Genomic DNA, 18,842 nt, shown 5'->3' on the forward strand with positions numbered 1-18,842 from the left:
CCTAACTTATACAGTTGTCATGAAATTATACTGAGTTAATAAATGAAAAGGACTTAAAACAGCGCCTGGCAGATAGTAGCAGTCAATAAGTCATTATTAGCTCTCATTGTTTGCTTTTTGTTGCTAAATATAGAAGGTGTATGTTGTAAATATAGAAGGTATATAAAGGGGCCTATCTGGTGTTCCACAAAAGATTGATGTCTGCATGAAGGGTGAGAGTAAATGAGATGAAATAGAACAGTTCTTCCCAGTCATCCAGCATTGACGTACTGAAGTGCCTCCCTGGCCCCAAAGCCTGAGACTCACTGACACCTGGCCCAGGGGTCAGTATTCTGGCTTTCAGGAGCAGCCCACCCCACATCAGAGCTCTGAGCCGCCAAGACACGAGGTCAGTGTTAATTTAAGGAGACCAAATCTCTCTCACTTTCACCTGAAGTATTCGGGGAAGGAGGCAAGAAGCCAGAGTCCTTAGCTCAGGTCCTCAGTCTCTCACTTTCCAGAAGGAAATGGACTGAAACTGAAAGCACAAGTTTGGGTCTGGGCGCTGCCGCAGAGTGAGTCTTATTTGGGGAGAGCTCTCTTTCCCCTCTCTCTCCCATTGCTATGTTCCTCCACTCATTCTGTGATTACTCACAAAGCTTTTGCTGTGTGTAGACCCTCTTCCCATCACATATAAATGAATTAGAGGGTCACTGTCTTAGAGAAGCTCCCAGCAAGCAGGGGAGACAGGCCCAGCAAGGGCCTCTGTGATTACCTTCTGGGTGCTAAGGGCCTGCAAAAGCACTTCACCCAACCAGAAATGGGAGGGGGGAAATCAAGGAAGGCTTCCTTGGTCCTTATTCTTAAGAGCCCTCATAAGGAACAGCTAAAGGTCAAATATGCCATTGTAGTAAAAATCATGCTCAGCTGTAAGTGTTCCCCGTACCCCCACCATGGTGGCAAAAGCTGTGTGGCAAATTCATCCACTTCTAGATGATGTGCATTATAACCATATCGGGATGAGCTAGCCAGCAGGGGAACCAGTAGAGAAACTGCTCCAAGGATGGGAAGCAACTAGAAGTTGACCCATATACTTTCCTCATAGGGTCCTCTTCTAAGTACATATGACAAGAAAAAGAAAGTCTAGCTACTGGGAAAATTTCTTTGTATTCCCAGTAATGGGCTCTTTCAACTTCTTCTTAAGCCCCTGTTTGAGCTTTCTGACCTACTTTGCAGGTTCTTGCACACGCCATGCACTGTCATGCACTCCAACCATCCCCTCTCTTTTATCTATTTTTTTAACCTGCTTTTCTTACTTTATTTTTCAAAATTCAGCTTGGAGTCACCTTTTTTTCAGGAAAACACCTTTGACTTACTTCTCTAAATCAAATTAAGAGTATTCTTGCTTCCTAAGCCATCAAACTTACCATAGAATTTAACAAAAGCTTACTTGTAGTTCACTCCTAACTGAACTGCAGTTCCTTAGTGGACAAAGACTTATTTCTACAGCTTCAACATCTAGCAGGAAATAATGCTCAGTATATGTGCTCAGTATATGTCAGTTGTTGGACTGACTAAATAAAGGAGTAAAATGTTTGGAAGGCATTCAACCACCAGGAGGGAGGGGAGGCCTTTACAGTTCTCAAATGCTATCCAAGTAGCATGGTACACGACCCCTGGGCTCTGGAGCTAGACTACTTGAGTTTAAATTCTGGTTCTGCTATTTACCAGCTGTGTCACTAGTAGTGACTCTGGACAAGTCATTTAACCTCTTTTCAGTTTCTTCATCTGAGAAAAATGAGGATAATAAAGCTACATGTCCCATAGAGTTGTTAGAAGAATTAGATGAGACAATGCATGTAAAATACTTAGCATCAAGCCTCATACACAAGTACGGATTGTTAGTTATAAAGTTGTTGTCATTACTACTGTTACCAGTGGGTTGTCCTGCTTCAGAGATGCTTTCACAGTCTCCTTAATTTCACAGCATTCAAACTCCAACCAATTTCTGCTTCCTCCCTTTTGAGGAAATGCTTTTGTAGCTGTTCACATGAGTTCATTGATGGCATGTGGCTTGGATAATTTAGGGTGGGAGTAGTGACATTAGGTCTCATAGTGGGACTTACAGGAGAGTTTTGTAAATGCAGGAATAAAATGACAACTAAGCTGAAGTGAACCAGCATGACTGTGCTCCGCAGGCCCTTGGAAGCAGGTTAAATGAGTGTCTTAAATCTCTAAGCTTGGTAATAACCACTGTAGAAGCAGGCACTCTCTCCATTAGTATGTTCATGATCCCATGAAGGGGAAAGTGAAGGCACACAAACATGGTCTTTGGTAACAGCATTCTCCTAAATTGAAAGTGAAAACTCACAACTAAAAATGAAACTAGTCTTCCTGGGAGGAAAAGAAGGAAGGGGGAGGGTAGGAGAAGAAAGGATCTTTTAGAAGGAAAGAGTGGTTACTTGTTGCCATAGTCAATCTTGGACGTGACTTTCTGCTTCAGTTCCTTCAGCTCATCCTTGGGCAGAGTTCCTGAGAGGAGCTGCGACCGCCACTCCATCAGGTCATACATCATGGACTGCACCTGGAGGAAGCGCTCCTTTTTGCTTGCCTAGGAGACAGGAAAGAATCTTCAATTGCCTCTGCCCATGGTGCTTGGACATCTATTTGGCAAACTGTGCCAAAGTCAGGAGGGCATTCTCAGGGATCATGGCCTGGCTTTCTCTCCAGCTACAAAGGGATTGGGAGTTCATCATAGCATTGACATGTTTCCTCCCTCTGTGCCACAGGAGGTTCCCAAAAGCAAAAGTAATAACCTCAATCACTCCTTGGTTACAGACTGCTATCTGAAAAGATACTTGCTAAGCAGGAATGCCATGAACATTGGTCACATGCGGGTTCCAGAACTCAAGTCCTTAAAAGCTTCTCACCTTTCATTTAAATGGTAGTAAGGCCTATTTCTAGGGCAGTGTTGCCCTAGAAGGACACAGACACAGGATCAAATGCTATGGACCTATGTTGTGATTCTTTTCTGTCCTTCCACTCCTCTCTTCAATGGAAAGAGAATGTTGTAGTTTCATGGTAATATGTCTTTCACCCTTTTTGAGACAGTCTCTGGCTCAGTGCTTTTGACAGGTACTATAGCAAGAATTTAATAACAGTGTCTTACTTTCACTATATTAATTTGATTAAGTTCTGCTAATTGGGCCAAATAGTTTCGGTTTTCCATTTGGGAACCATTTACAGAATAATGAAAAATAGATATATTTGTCCCTGCTTCTGGTCATAGAGCTCCTAAAATTCTTGGAATTTCCTGAGTGATTAAAGTTCCTTTTCTTATTATAATGAGGTTCTTCTGACCAAACCTGAGTTTATACTAATGATGTGGCTTTTGGTCAGTCCCCCTTGAGAACTTCAGGGACTGGATTTTTAAAGCCCACTCTCCTCATTATCCTCTACACCCAACCTCAGGGGGAGATGATTTAGATATTTAATTCATTTGCCAATGGCTGGTACTTTAATTAATCAAGACTATGGAATAAAATATGGATAAAAACTCTTGAACAACAAAGTTCAAGTAACTTCCCAAATAGTCACTTGGATGTTCTGAGAAGGTGGTATGAACACAAAAGGTACAGAAGCTTGTGGCCCCACCCCCACCAGTATCTTCTATGTATCTCTTCCATTAGATTGTTTCTGAGTTGCATCTTTTATAATAAAACTGTAATTGTTGTAAGTATAGTGCTTCCTGTGAGTTTTTCTAGGGAGTTATAAAAAATGAGGTGGAGGTGGGATGGAATTTGTACCACTTTTAGATAGAAGTATGGATAGTTCAGAACCCAGAACTCAAAATGAGAACAATATTGTAGGACTGAACCCTTAACCCTATGGATTCTGACACTAACTGTAGGTAGTCTGTATTAAAATTGACTTGTGCGACATCGGGTTTGTATTGGAGAATTAGAGAACTGTTGGAATGACACTGTATGCAACAAAATTCCTTATGTAAATTACTTAAGTTTACTCCAAAGGGAGACAAGCTATTAAGTCAATATTTCACAGGTGTTATGTAGATGTGACAAAAATGATAAAGGTGATACTGGAATGTAGGAAGTTGAAGGATCTCTTTACGATAGAAAAGAGCATGATTACTTGCATTCAAAGATCCCTTAAGGGAAAATGTCAAGCTTCCATTGTAATGTGATGTGATTTTATTAAAAGGGTATTAGGGTAAATGAACACTTAGGCTACTATTTGTCCCTAAACTTTCTTAACACCTTTTGAGAAATTTGTAGAATTAGATGTTCCAGTTACCATTTTATTTAGAAATGTTTCTATATAGCAGTCAAAATTCATGATCTACAGGTGAGTCTAGAATGGCTGTGTACACCAGCAAGTGCTATAGCAAGTGTGCAGGAAATCTTGGTTGATATTTTTACTCTCAGTTTAATGGTTTTCTTAGCTAATTGCTTTCATTAGGAACTTTAGAAGCATCAAAAGAGGATTTAAAATTATACTTGCTTCAATACAGGGAAAACGCATGCAAAATGCACTTTTATTTTTCCAGGGTCAAAGCCTCCTCATAGATCTGAGGACAATATTCATTATTTAATTAATACATGAGAACAGTATTTCTCAAGGTGTTATCAGCAAACCACCAAATCAAATCCTCACTAATATGGATTAGTGAGCCCCTCTGAAGGAAGCTTTATTTTTTAATTATCTTTCAAGGTAATTTTTACACATATTCAAGTTGGCCAAATTTTGTAAAACCAACTTTGCAAAAACAGAACTCTTTATTGGGGTTGTGTCACTAATTCACTGTGTGGCTTCAAGAAAGTCACATAACCTCCCTGGGCCTTGATATTCTCATAAATAACATGTTCTACTCTGTCACCAAAGCCACCTTGACCTGTGCTGCTCAAGACTAAATTCCAAGCCTGAACCCAACTGAAGACTGCAAGAAGCTTCTGTCCCAAGTATCACGTTTTGAAATCTTACCACGTAGAGCTGTTTCCAGATGCTCCCCCATTCCCAAAGTGTTGTTGCCACTTCTTGTGCCAGAGGAATTTCTGCAGGGATGATGTTCTCAATATTTCTATTTAAGGTGGGAGAGAAAATTATGTGAAATTGAGATTCAGGTGCTAACAAGATAAAATGTGGGCAGATTTGCATTAAACTGCAGCTGCTGAGAGGGGCTTTGTTGGCTTGAGACTGAACTGCCTCCAGTACCCTCACCAATTACACGATGCAAATGAAGGGACTTCCTCCTTAATGTCCTCCCTCACTAGGGTGGGGCCTCTGTGCTCATTATTCAGGACTAAACTACTTTAATACAGTTCAAAGGCAGGTGCCAGAGAAAAGTTCGATTCTCCAAACCTGTTAATACATCCTCAGAATCAGATCTGAACACAAATCAATTTGGATTAGATCTCCTTTAGAGTGAGAGGAGACACACAAATAAACATGGGTATGAAGATGGGTCAAATGAGCATCTTTCACATCTGCCAAGTCGGGTTTTCAAAGTAAACAGGACAGAGACATCCGTGAGCCACTGGAGGGTCAAGTCTGGCAAGAAACGGCAAATACCTTCTTTTCTCAATTGTCACTTCCTTGATGTGGATGAAAGATTTAGGAAAAATCCCCTGTTGGAAATAGGATAAGATAGAATAGAATAATAAATAAAGTGATAAAATGTCATTTTGAAATAACTGACCCCGGGTCCTCATTATTTGTCAAAAACTACTGAGTGCAAAACCTTCAAAATTTAAAGGAATGATCCCAGAATCAGATAAAGCAGAAGGTGGATCATGGATCCACTCACTTAGGTATAGTTTCCATTCAGTTCTCCATCAATTCCTAGATATCTCACAATAGCTTTGCATTCTGGGGTATACTCCAACTCATATTCATTCAACAAGAGGGGCAACAAGGGAGCACTTGAAAGACAGCACTCTGCTTCTCCCCTTTTCTGCCCAATTTCTGGAAAGCAGTCACTTTCATAGTCACAGCTCTAAGGTCAGCTCGTGAAGCAATAGTGCCCCTGACTGCACATGAGCTATCTAACCTTAGGACCTGTTATTCCCTGGATTACTTTATTGTGCATCAGAAAGCTGAGTAGGCTCATGCTTCCCAAACACAGCATGTCAGGGTGTTACACAGACATCTCAAGGGAAAAAAGGAGGAAGCATTTATTATTTCTCTGCTCCATAAACAAGGCTTGCTTAAGAAGAGAAGTATATCAATTACTTGGAAATGCCTTCATAAATTCAACCAACAGGCACACTGGGAATATCCAATCAGTCCCTGGACTAGTCACCATGAGTGATCAGGAGATGAGCAAATCTCTCATGGAGATGAAGGTATAACGTGGGGATGGAACAAGTAAAACACTGAGAGGAGAGACTGGATCTGTCTTTTCTATGTCAGATTGGATTTATAAGTGAGGAAATGATTAAGACCTCAAATACCTCTAAAAGAAGGCAGTGGATAAAAATTTTCACATGGTAAATGTGCAATTCCATAGGGACTACAGCAGGGAGCAGTCATGTGTGACTGATGTGTTGGGAAAAGTTTCTGGTAGAAGACAGTTCTAGAGATCAGCCTTAATGAATGAGTGAAAGGAACTGGCAGGCACATCTAGGACAAGGAGTAAAGGTGGAAAAGCACAGGACACTTTGAGGGAAGATCCATTTGTTGAGAAGCAATGATGGAAGATAAGTGCCATGTAAAGACATCCAGTGATCCCCAGTAAAGCAAATGGACCTTACCTGTAACATTTTGTGTTTTATGAGGTACCCCCTATACCAGTCTGCAAAGAGAAAACAAAAAAATGAGTTGTTTATCTATTCTGACAAGTGTGTTCCTGGTTTGTTGTTGTTCCATCTGTTCGTTTGTTTATAACTTGCAAAGAAACAGCAGAAAGTTATTTTAGACCTTAATTACAGATCAGACTAGATCCCTTATAATCTATTGAAGTGATTGTCAACATCTCAAAAAAAAAAAAAATTCACATAAAACGTAAGTTTCCTTTGTTTGAAAAAGCAGATGTCCCAGCAATGGTGGCCAACACCCTACCACCACCCGTGACTATAGTTTCTTAGTGCTAAAGGGAACCAGTCCCATCAGACAGATGCCTACACTCACCAGCCTCTACCCAGCCCTTGACTCATTTCTATTACCTACCTGGGTCCTGTGTTTCACTGCATATTTTCAAACTCTGTCTGAGGGACATAAAACAGCTGAGGATTTGGGAAAATATCCTAAAATAATAACAGTTCTGAAGCATCAAATGGTGTCTAAAATGTGATTTTCAAAAGTTAATCATTATGAAATAACAAGTTTAGGGATGAGTAAAAGGATGGTGGGAATTTGAAAAGATTCTTTATTGCAGGAATATCAAAAGTGATTCAATTAAGAGAAATTCAAATCACACACAATCCTCTGACAAAACTAGCCTCAGTGTAGCAAGTGTTGATGACCATAATGAGTCCACTGGCCTCTGAAATTATTCAAGCACAGCCAAGTGAAGGCATTTGTCATTTTTGTAAATAAAAATGCGTCTGTCCTGGGAGCCTCATTAGCAAACCCTCATTACTGGACTGACAGCTTGTTGTTGAAATTTGTTCTCAACAGACATACATGCAGGACCCCAAAACAAACAATCTGAAATGCAAGGCCACCCCTCACCATCATGAACCAGCTTGAGGTCTTGATCCTAAAGGAAGTTCTAGAGGAACAGGAGCCCACAATAGCTCCTATCGGAGATACAGAAAGTAGAGAGGAAGGAGAGAGGGAAAATAGAAAGAAAGGAAAAGAAATTGGAAAGAGATAATCTCAGGTTTGAAATAAACCTGGAATAAATAAGCACTCTTCCTCTATGAAGCCTTTTTAATCTTCATAACAACCATGTAAATATAGGAACTATATTCACCCATTTTATACAGGAGTGCTCTGCTTGAGGCAGAGAGGTTAAATGACTGGCACAGTTCATACACCTAGTAAATGACAATGTCCGTGAATGTAACCTAGAAGGTTTCCTGGTTCCCAGAACTTAGATTCACTCCTGAGTGAGGAATCTGCAGTCTCTTACCTCCTGCACCCAGATGCTGACTCCTAGATTCAAGTTCAGGCTGCCCTGATTGTACACTTACTATGTGCATGACACTGGACAAGGTACTTTTAGAAATAAATCTCTAGAGATCCTTTGTGAGAACAAAAAATCTTAATAATCCACATACCAATTCCCCAGCTATCTAGAACCATCTAACAGACTTTTGAACATTATATTTTCAAAGTATTCATGAACCTGGTAATCATGAATCAAATTCGTGTGCCAGCTCTTTCTAAGAAGGTATTTTGTATACTTATTGCAAGGATACATAAAATAAAACTAATAAAGTAGAACTAAAAACCGAAAACCAGAACCCAAGAAGTTAGAAGAAAGGACAGTAATCCCAAAGACAAGTAAATGTGGCTTGAATGTGCTAAGGCAGCCTTTCTGAAACTGCAGCGCTAGACCAGATAAGGATAGCAAGACTACCCGCAACGTGACTGGTCAGTTTATTGCCTTTAAACTCTCTCCAGAGAAATTGCATGAAAAGAAGATGAAGATATTGCTCTGGATTGTGAAAGACAGGACACAAAAAATAATTCCCAAGGTTTTTGCATTGTCTTTGCTGGCTTGAGATGAAGAGAAAGAAGGTCTCCAGGTGTGGGGTGAGAAAACAATCCTTGGCTCTCTGTGTGACTCCAGGAGAGTCATGTCTCATCCCTAACTCTAGGTTCCTATCTGTAAACCAGAGGTCCCCTGCCTGTTTTTCAGACTTTGCATTTACTAGCACACAGAGACATGAAAGAAAATTGTCCCGACATTTTTATTTTCATTCATTGCATTCAGTGAACTCTCTGCCCCTTCCCCACCATTTGCTCATCTGTCATCAGGTAGAACTAGATTTGCACAAGAGATGTGCACTGTGGAAAGGGGGCACTTCCAGTTTCATTCACTCTGTGTGTGAAAGTATTTAATAAGGCCAGACAGGGAAAATTTAGGGGCCTGGATACTGAAAAGCACATGCCATCCCCTCATATGGACCCTGCCCACCCAAATAACAATAATACTAAAGCATAAAAAAAAGTGTAATGAAAGTGAACAAAGTTCTCACTTTCCCCATGATGACTCCTTGAAAGTTGCTTTGAAATATCAAATCCTTTGCTCCCAAAAGACCTTTTTTTGTTTTCTTTTTGTTTTGCATCTCTGTGTGTGTTTGTGCCTGTGTATGTGTGTTACGTGTTTGGTTTTGGAATGCCCATGTGTGTGCACATGTGTGTGTGTGTGTATGTGTGTGTGTACATGTGCACCCCTGCACGAAACCTGTAGAGCTCCCTTTGAAGTAGCATATAGCTAGTACAATACTGGAAGAGGCAATTTGTCCTGCCGGTTGCTGTCAGGAGTAACAAGCTAATGTGCTATAAAAGACATAGCACAGTGCCTATATCTGACACCAAAAGGTGTCTGGTTCTGTCGGTGACCACATTTCTCTGACTCTTTCCTTGAGGAGGCCTTCTTGACAGACCTGCCATCTGCTTACCCCTCATTCCTAGCCCAGGGCAGGTGGAGGACCCTGTCTGAAGGATTAACAGGGAGAAGGATAGGGACTGAGTGCTCAGCCCACTCCAATGTCTGTTCAGCCCAATCACAGGAAACACTCTATGCCTTCCATGCCATACAAGGATTATAGGAAGAGCCAGGCAACAAAAGAATTCTGTTGGTCCAGCAGGGCCACTGAGGTCTGGGAAATCCTGACTGTGGTCAACACATTGAGCTCTTATGCCCCAGTTATGCACCCAATATCAATTTTATCAGTGATATAGATGATATATTGACTTCAAATTGCCTGAATCATGAGTTGAAAGACATTAGCCTTTGTGAAAATTTTAGAAATACTCTATCACCGCCACCATCATGGGTGAACACCATCATGGGTGAGCCCAGTAGGCACTGGGTTTCGCAAGGGGATACTCCTTCTGTGGGAATAAAGGGATGTTGCCTTGCTCCCAGTTTGATGAGAGGATTGAGGAGTGCAATCAACCACAAAGGTGCAATGCATCAACCACATAATTATACATAGCAGTTCTCCTAGAAGCAGGAGCACAATTTTCTGAGCCCTTCAAAACCTTATTTGCTCTTATAATGGCATTGATACTACTAAAGAAGTGTCTCTAGAAAGTGTCACAGACCTAACCAGTCCCATAGCTGTGGCAAATGGAGAGCATAATGAACCTCAAACCCTCCAGTTAAGTCTTCGCTATTAAGCATAAATTCCTAAAACAACAAAGCATTATTAGAGTAAACTCTAATATCTAATAAGAGAAAAATGCATTTAAACAAACAACACAAATTCCAAGACAGGACTAGAGGTATTGGGCATGAACTGCAGGGGTCCCAACATTGTGCACCAAGGGTCTCAGAATCCAAAGGGTGCATGGGCCAGTGACTCACCTCCACAGGTCTCCTGTATTCGTACCACATCACCAACCTGCAGGGAGAGCTGGGGGGCTCCACTGCCTTGGAAGTTGTATATGGCTGTGAAATGAAAGAGATGCAGCCAGGTAAGACCTCTTGATTCCATGCTCCACATTCCAGAATCACTTTTCCTTCCTGCTCTTCTGGCCTGAGTCTATACCATGTCCATGCAGACGGAGTAAACAAAACAGGTGCAGAAACCCATTGCCTAACACAGGAGTCAACACAGGCCCAAAGTGGCCTTTTTTTTAAAGATTTATTTATATTTTTTAAAGCAGAGTACTTGATTTTATTTTTTAAAGATTTATTTATTTATAAAAGCACTGGGGTACAGGCCGGAGGTGCAGGAGGGTGAGAGAATTCACCAGAGACACAGCGGGAAGCAGAACAGGCAGAAGGACCTAAATACACTGCTGAGAGGAGCAGCAAGCGAGAGAGGAGAGGTCTGCCTCTCCATGTGGGAATCTCCCTGGCCAGCCGGGAATCGAACCCGCGCTGCAGAGGCTGCGGACAGCCTCACAGTGCTGTGCTCAACCGGCTGCGCCACCAGGGGAGGCCCTAAAGATTTATTTATTTATGCACACAAGAACTGGGGTACAGGCCATAGGGGTGGGAGGTAAGAGATTCACCAGAGACAGAATGGGTTACAGAATAGACAGATTTACTGAAATACACTGCTGAGGGGAGCAGCAGGCAAGTCAGGAGAGGTCGACTTGCCATGTGGGCAACTCCCTGGCCGGGGATCGAACTTGTGTTGCAATGGCTGTGCACAGCTTCATAGGTTGCATCTTAACCCCTCGAGCTACCAGGCAGGCCCCCAGAGTGGCTTCTAAAGACCTCTTCCTAGCACATGTCCTACACTCCAATCTAAGTGACAAGCAGAGTGTTCATATCATCTATCATGTGTTGCCCTCTTACTATTCATCAGGCATCCTCTCATTTCAACCTCATAGCAACCTGTGAGGTATAAACTATAATGCCATTTTACAGATGAGGAAACAGAGGCCACAAGAGGGTAAATAATTTGACTAAAGTTATCAGGTTATGAAGTAGGAGGAAAGTCAGTATCTAACTTGCATATGCCAACTGTTATGATGGCTATTTGCTTCTCTCCAATTACTCCACCCTGATGACAACAGCCTAAAATGTTAATTTCTCTACTGCTCAATGACCGCAGTTTTCATCATCTAAATATGTCTTTCTTCCATCCAGGTCTAACCAACCTCTGTTCCTTTATCAAAAGATGTCTCAGAGGCCTCCCTGGTGGTGCAAGGGGTTAAGCACAGCACTATGAAGCTGTTGCAGCCTCTGCAGCACAAGTTCTATCTCTGGCCAGCCAGGGAGCAACCCACATGGTGCAGCAGACCTCTCCTGACTCGCTGCTGCTCCCATCAGCAGTGTTTTCAGCCAATCTGCCTGTTCTGTTCCCCACTCTGTCTCTGGTGAATCCTCTCACCCTCCACACCTCTGTCTCATACCCCAGTTCTTGTAAGCATAAACAAATAAATCTTAAAAAAAAAAAAAAAGGCAAAAGAGCTACTTACTTCAATGTGGGGCAATCAATGTAAATTTGGGCAAACAATAATCCCACCAATAAGCCCATTAGGAATGATTTAGGAGTGAAATGCTTTGGAGAACAAGAACTTTGAAGAAGACCCATATTTACCAGGGACTACACCAAGCAGTCTAGAAGGTCTAGCACAGGGTTAGATACATGCTAAACAGATATGAGAAAATACTAAGCTCACAACTCTGACTGACTTTCAAAGTGCATGAAGGTAGGAAGTGCAAACTAAGGCAGAGTTGTAAATGGCCTAGCTAAGCATTGAAGGTATGCTCTTAAATATATACACAGAGCCCAGTTGCAAAGATGAAATTTATTTCTTTCAATTCCATGCATTTAGAAGAATTTGGTGATCACATACAATAAATATTACAGACTTCACAAAAATTAATTTAGAAAAGTCACTAAACAAATAAATCACTACCACCTATATTCAAGCAGTGACAACAAACCCTAGCAAGGAGGAAGAAAATGACTTCCCAGAGTTAGCATATTATAATATTCTAGACTAGCTTTCAACACAAAACCTATGAGGCATGTGAAGACGCAAAAAATATGACCAATTCACAGCGAAATAAAAAAGGAAATTAATAGAAACTCTACCTGGAGGATAGACATTGGACTTATGAGACAAAGACTTTTAGTTAATTGTCTTTAACATGCTCAAATAACTAAAATAAACTAGAGGACAAAAAACAAAAGGAAACCAGGAGAATAACATTATCTCAGAAAATGGAGACTATTATTAAAGAGAAAGAAATTATAAAAAGAAATCAAATAGAAAATTTGGAGCTGAAAAGGTATAATTACAAATATGAAAATTCACTAGAGAGGTTCAACAGTAAATTTGAGTGGGCAGAAGAAAGCTACAATGATCCTGAAAATAGGTTATTTGAGATTAGCCAAACTGAGGAGAAGAAAGGAAAAAATATTAAGAAAAATTAACAGAATCTAAGTGGCCCATGGGACACTATCAAAACACCAACATTCACATAATTGGAGTTCTACAATAAGAGAAGATGGAAAACATGAATCTATACACCCCAAAAGCTCAATGAAATTGAAGCAGGATAAACCCAGAGATCCATATCAAGATATAACAGTCAAATTTTCAAAAACCAAAGATGAAAGAAAGTCTTAAAAGTAGCAATAGGCAACTCATCATATTAAAAAATTGCAATAAAATTAACAAGTGATTCATTTTCAGAAAATGTGGAAGCTAGAAAGCAGAGGGATGATATATTTGTAGTGTTGAAAGATAAAACCCGTCAATCATGAATTATATATCTCACAAAATTATTCTTCAAAAATGTGAGCAATTAAAGTGATAAAAATAGGCAGTTCATCACTAATAGACTATTAGAAAAACAAAGATATAAAACATTTGTAGATCTATGATAATGGGCATGCAATGTACAAAAATATAATGTGTGACAATAAACACAAGAGGAAAGATATACTTGCACGGAAGCAGATATTATGTGTACTACTGATCCTAAATCAATAAATTGGTATTAATTCACACTACATTGTTATAAAAAAAGTCAGCTGTTAACTATAAACCCCAAGTTAACTATGAAGAAATATATAAAGTAAATGAGAAGGGAAGAAAAATGTGAAATACAAAAGAACATAATACTAAAGAAATATGGAATAAAGAGATGCAAAATATATTAAAAACCAACAGCAAAAGAGAACAAGTCTTTCCATACCAGTATATACTTTAAATGTAAATATATTAAACCCTCCTGTCCAAAGACAGAGATTAAAAGAAAGAACTTTTTAAATCACACAATGTTCCAACTATATTTTGTCTATAAGAGATTCACTTTAGATCTAAGGACAACCAAAAAGATCAAAGTAAAAGGATGGGGGAAAGTGTTTCATATTCATAGTAATGAAAAGAGATTTATGACCGCTATAACTAATATCAGGCAAAATAGACTTTAAGACAAAAATTGTTACAAAAGACAAAGAAGGACATTATATATTGGCAAAAGAGTCAATAGACCAAGAAAATATAGCAATTATAAACATATACAAAACTACTAACACCAAAATATATGAAACAAACATTGACACAATTAAAGGGAGAAACAGACAGTTATACAATAATATTGAAGACTTTAATATCCCACTATCAATAATAGATGGAATCAGCTAAAATTAATAAGAAAATAAAGGACTTGAACAACACTGTAAATAAGCAGACCTAACACATATACAATACACTCCATCATACAAAACCTGAATATACATTCTTCTCAATTACACATAGCACATTCTACAGAACAGACCATTTATTAGACCATAAAATAAGTCTTAATAAATTAAAAAGATTGAAATAATCCAAAGCATAAAAAAATGAAATTAGAAATGAATAACAGAAGGGAAAGTGGAAGGTTCACAGATATGTCTAAAACAACATATTCTTAAATGATCAATGGATCAAAGAACAACCCACATAAGAAATTAAAAACTATTTTGATACAAATGAAAATACAAACACATCCTACCAAAACTTATGGACACAGTGATCACATCAGTGAAGATGTCTTGGGGAAGAAATGAGATCAAAACCTTCTTCAAACATAAACAAGTGACTTTTATAATGTTGCTTCACATTCTCAACGATCCTTTCATCTTGTCCTTACAACTAGTGCTTGAAGTAGGTACTGTCCTCATTTTATAGATGAGGAAACTGAGATTCAAAGGGTTAAAGTGACTAAAGACTCCCCTCATGCAACAGATGTTAAGTCACAGAGCCAGAACTCAAACCCAGCCCTAACCCTTGTTCATTCTCTGTTTTTATTGAGTGCCACAGCACCAGGACGGCAGGTATTCCTGTGTTCACTGGGCTTAACTTATGGTTTCTATTTTGTCACATTCTCTAAGTTTATTTTCTAAGGTGAAAGGAGGACACTTACAAGCTATTTAGAACAGGCCACCTACACAAATCAGCCTTTCACCAAGGGACCAGATAATCTTGTGGGCTTCATAGGGATGGAAAATCTGGCTCCTAAGAGATGACAAAGCTTGGGCATTAAGAGCTGATGACTCAGGAGTCAGACCGGTGTGGCTTTTGGGACTTGATTCTACCTTTTACTCGTTCTGGCCCCAGATCCAGGGCCACAGCTTGTGATTTTGCAGGCTGTGCCCTGCACAAAGCCACCCAGCCAAGACATCAGTAGATGCTGGCATTCAACCTGGATCTGCTTGCCAAGGCTTGTACCCTGTCCAGGCACTGTGTCTGCCAGGGGAGAAGTATCTTTCTTTAATGCACACAAAGGCACTGTAGGGTTCCAGTGGGTAGCCTGAATGGGTAGCAAACCTACCTCCTGGAACCTGTTTCCCAAACTATAGAATGAAGTCGATGGCCCCCACCTTGCAGGCACCTAAGAAGCTAAGTTGAAATTAATACACAGAAAGGGCTTGGCTTCCTGTCTGGTCACAGTAAACAGTAAACGCTCAATAAATGGTAGTCACTTTTCCTTCTATTAGCATTACAACACCTCCTAAAGCAATTCATTCAGAAGAACTCTTCCAGAGTTCTTCTTTATGTCACCTTTAAATCTGATTCCCTGCAGTTTGCAACTAATTGTACTGTGGGTCAACACTGAATAAAATTAATCCTTTGTAGAAAAGTGAACCTTGAAAGGGGCCTCAGGGCACTCTTAATTTTTCTACTCCTGCATAAACATGCCCCATTTCTTCATTCCCTCCACACTTGGCCTGATTTCAAACCCGTCCCAACACAGGTTGCTGGTGTTTGGACAAGCTCCAACTTGCTGGTGCCCAAACTCTCAGACTGCATTATCTGCTTCCTCCACCCCCACAGATCTGGACGAGGACCTGCCTACCAACAAGCAAGGCAGGGCCAGGGAGGCAAACTACGGTTTCTAACAGGAAAAAAAAAAAAAAAAAAACTGTCTAAATGCATTTGCTTCTGAAGACTAGCAAATTAGGCTTGTTATCAGATATTTGGAAGGTAGGGCAAGTCTGTGTCTTCTCCCCAACTTTTCTTAGTAATCTTTTCCTCACTGTTTACCTAACTCAGTCAGGAGAGAAGACTCCAATACATTGGTTTCAAAGGGTGTTGTGGACATATCTTGAAACCTAGTATTTATCATGAAGGCTTGTATTTATTTCAAGTACTCACAGTATATGAAAATGAAAGTAGCTGGTGTTGCCATTTAATTTATAAATGCATTTCTGCCTTTGCATAAGGACCTGAGTTCTTAGGACTCCATTTGGGGAAAAGCAAACTTTACTGACAAAGGAAGTGGCTTTGCATACCAATACCCAATTCTGTTAAGTTTTCTAAATGACTAACAGGAAACTTTGAATCAGAATGCCACTCTGCTAAAGTTTGATTGCTTATCTATGACCCTCACTTGAGTTCCAGTGTAAGAACAATTCTTTTTCTTTTCTTCTCCCTGGAGACCTAACTACTCTCAACTTCTGAGTGAGACAGAAAAGGCAGAAAAACATAAGGAAGATATATATTGGCTGGCTGGAGAATAATTAAAAGTCACTGAAATCATAACCAGCCCCACCATAGCCATGCCCACCCACTGAAGATAGATAACTGGGGGACGGATTCCCACAGATGTTTCCCCTTTCACATGCGGCCTCCATGCCTTAGAGGTTATTGCCACATTTCATGGAGATTTTGACTTCTCCCTATATCAAAATACTATACTCAAGAACTAAGGCAGTAACTAGCTACTGATAAGCCAACCCAAACCAAGATAACTCATGGCCAAGGATCAATGGGGTGTTTCAAATACCAGGGCATCTGAGGTCATGGAACCCAATGTGGATTCTCATATTGGGCTGGCAAGCCAGCAGGAGCAGCTACATAAGACAGGTGTGACATCCAGCAAGCCTGGAAATTGAATCCACTGATTAGTCACCAATTCTGTGACTAATATATTGAATATATTGAAGTACCCTGCTTATTTAGAGGCCAAATAGAGAGAAATAAGGGAGAAGTAAACACCATTGCCAAAGCACACTGTTCACAGGAACAACTAAGGTAAGATTTCTGTGCTTTGTGCAATATTAGGAAATTAATATTTCTCTTAAATTTGTAGATTAAAAAACTGAGGCATAGGAAGAACAGACAACTTGTCTATCTAAGTTAGATAAATAGATAACTGATATACAAATGCACACACACACACACACACACACACACACACACGGGGGGGGGGGGGGGCAGAAGTCTGGATTCTAACCTCCACTCCCAAATGTTAAACCTTTTTTGAGTACATACTATATACCAAGAGCAAATGATTTTTCATCAAATAGTCATTTGCTAAATAGTAAGGTTATACCCATAGAAAAGCCAAAAAACAAAACAAAACAGTGCTTTAATTATATCAGCTCATCCTAGCTTCACAGTAATCCTCTAAGGTGTTACCCTCCAAGTAACATAAAAGAAACTCTAAGAGGGATTAAGGAATTTGTCCATGGTCATAGAACTAGAAAGTGAGTTCAAACCCATATTGGAATCCAAACTTCTTATTTCCCTGACCATAATTTCGTGTGTGTGGGGGGGGGCCTTGTTGACCACTGAATTCCCAGCACTAAGAATAGAATTTGACCTATAGTAGAAGTTCAATCAACATTTACTGAGCTTTAATAAATACTTGTTGAACTGAAAGGATATGAACATGAGAGGCAGGTGTGTCCCTTTCCTGGCTAAGCTCTTTCTTGCATTTCTTGAGATTACTTCAAGAAATGATGATCCAGCTTGGCTGACAATTGTGAATTCAGTCATCAAGTGCTCTGTGACTCTTCAGGAAGGATTTGTACCTCATCTGGGTCCTGTCATTTGCTGACATGCTTGAACACCAAGGGTTAACAGAGTTTAGACAAGTTGCCGTAAAAGAGACCAAAAACAATAATGGAGGAAAAGAATGCAATTGTCAGAAGCTCACTTCTCTAGCACCTGAGCTGGATTTGGAGGGTCTCCATTCCAAGGAGAAATAGAAGAAGTTGGCATAGCCACTTTGGATTAAGGTGAAATGGCTTATTAAAATGCAAAGCAGTATTCCTGAAATTTCTGGGCAAGGTGTTGACAGTCTTACCACAGTGGCAATATCCTGATGCGGCATCAGGGAGAGTAACTGCCATGACCCAGCAGAAGCTTCTGGCACCAAGGCCAGAGCTCAATGCAAGTCAGCAACGAATGAGCCAGGAGAATATCAGGGAGCAAAGGAGGATGAGAAGGAGGAGAGGGAAGAAAAGGGGTATGGTGGGGAGGAAGAGACCCTCCACTGACTGGGAAGGACAGAGGAATTACCACCTCTACTGAGCACTTTCTATTTCTATTTAGCAGACACTATTCCAAGGGTTTTACCCACACACTTACCAATTTGATCCTCACCATTTTTATTGTGGGCACAATTATCATCTCTATTTACAGATGGGAAACTGGGTAGCATAAGATGAAGTCAATAGCCCAGGAAGACACAGTACGAAGAAGTCAAGTTAGGTGTGCTGGGTCCAGAGCACACACCTCAGCCATTGAATGACACTGCCTCTCACTAACGGACAGGTATTTAGTGCCTACTCTCCACCAAGTGTTCTAGGGCCCCTACAGGATCTTCATAATAACTTTATAGGTTGTCTATCATTGTGCTCATTTTAGTAGCAAAAGTGACATACCCAGGTAGCAGGAGGAAAGTTGGGATTCTTGGGCTCTCGACAACAGTGATTCTCAATCAGGAACAGTCTTGTCCCCAGTGGAACATCTCTCAATATATG

At 40.3% G+C, this 18,842-nt stretch overlaps 1 protein-coding gene across 1 annotated transcript in view; it reads right to left on the reverse strand.

Moving 5' to 3' along the window:
- DOCK2 (dedicator of cytokinesis 2) overlaps positions 1-18,842 on the reverse strand; it is a 395,355-nt gene that overhangs the window by 367,451 nt on the left and 9,062 nt on the right. The window contains exons 2-6 of the mRNA XM_054691629.1: positions 10,481-10,564; positions 6,750-6,790; positions 5,569-5,624; positions 4,981-5,077; positions 2,442-2,590 (exon numbers count right to left, since the gene is read on the reverse strand). Of these exons, the coding sequence (XP_054547604.1) occupies positions 2,442-2,590; positions 4,981-5,077; positions 5,569-5,624; positions 6,750-6,790; positions 10,481-10,564 (427 nt within the window). The remainder of the gene's footprint in view (positions 1-2,441; positions 2,591-4,980; positions 5,078-5,568; positions 5,625-6,749; positions 6,791-10,480; positions 10,565-18,842) is intronic.

This window comes from Talpa occidentalis, unplaced genomic scaffold (assembly GCF_014898055.3).
Source record: "Talpa occidentalis isolate TD23 unplaced genomic scaffold, MPIMG_talOcc4v2.1 talOcc4.9, whole genome shotgun sequence".
NCBI classification, from domain to species: Eukaryota; Metazoa; Chordata; class Mammalia; order Eulipotyphla; family Talpidae; genus Talpa; species Talpa occidentalis.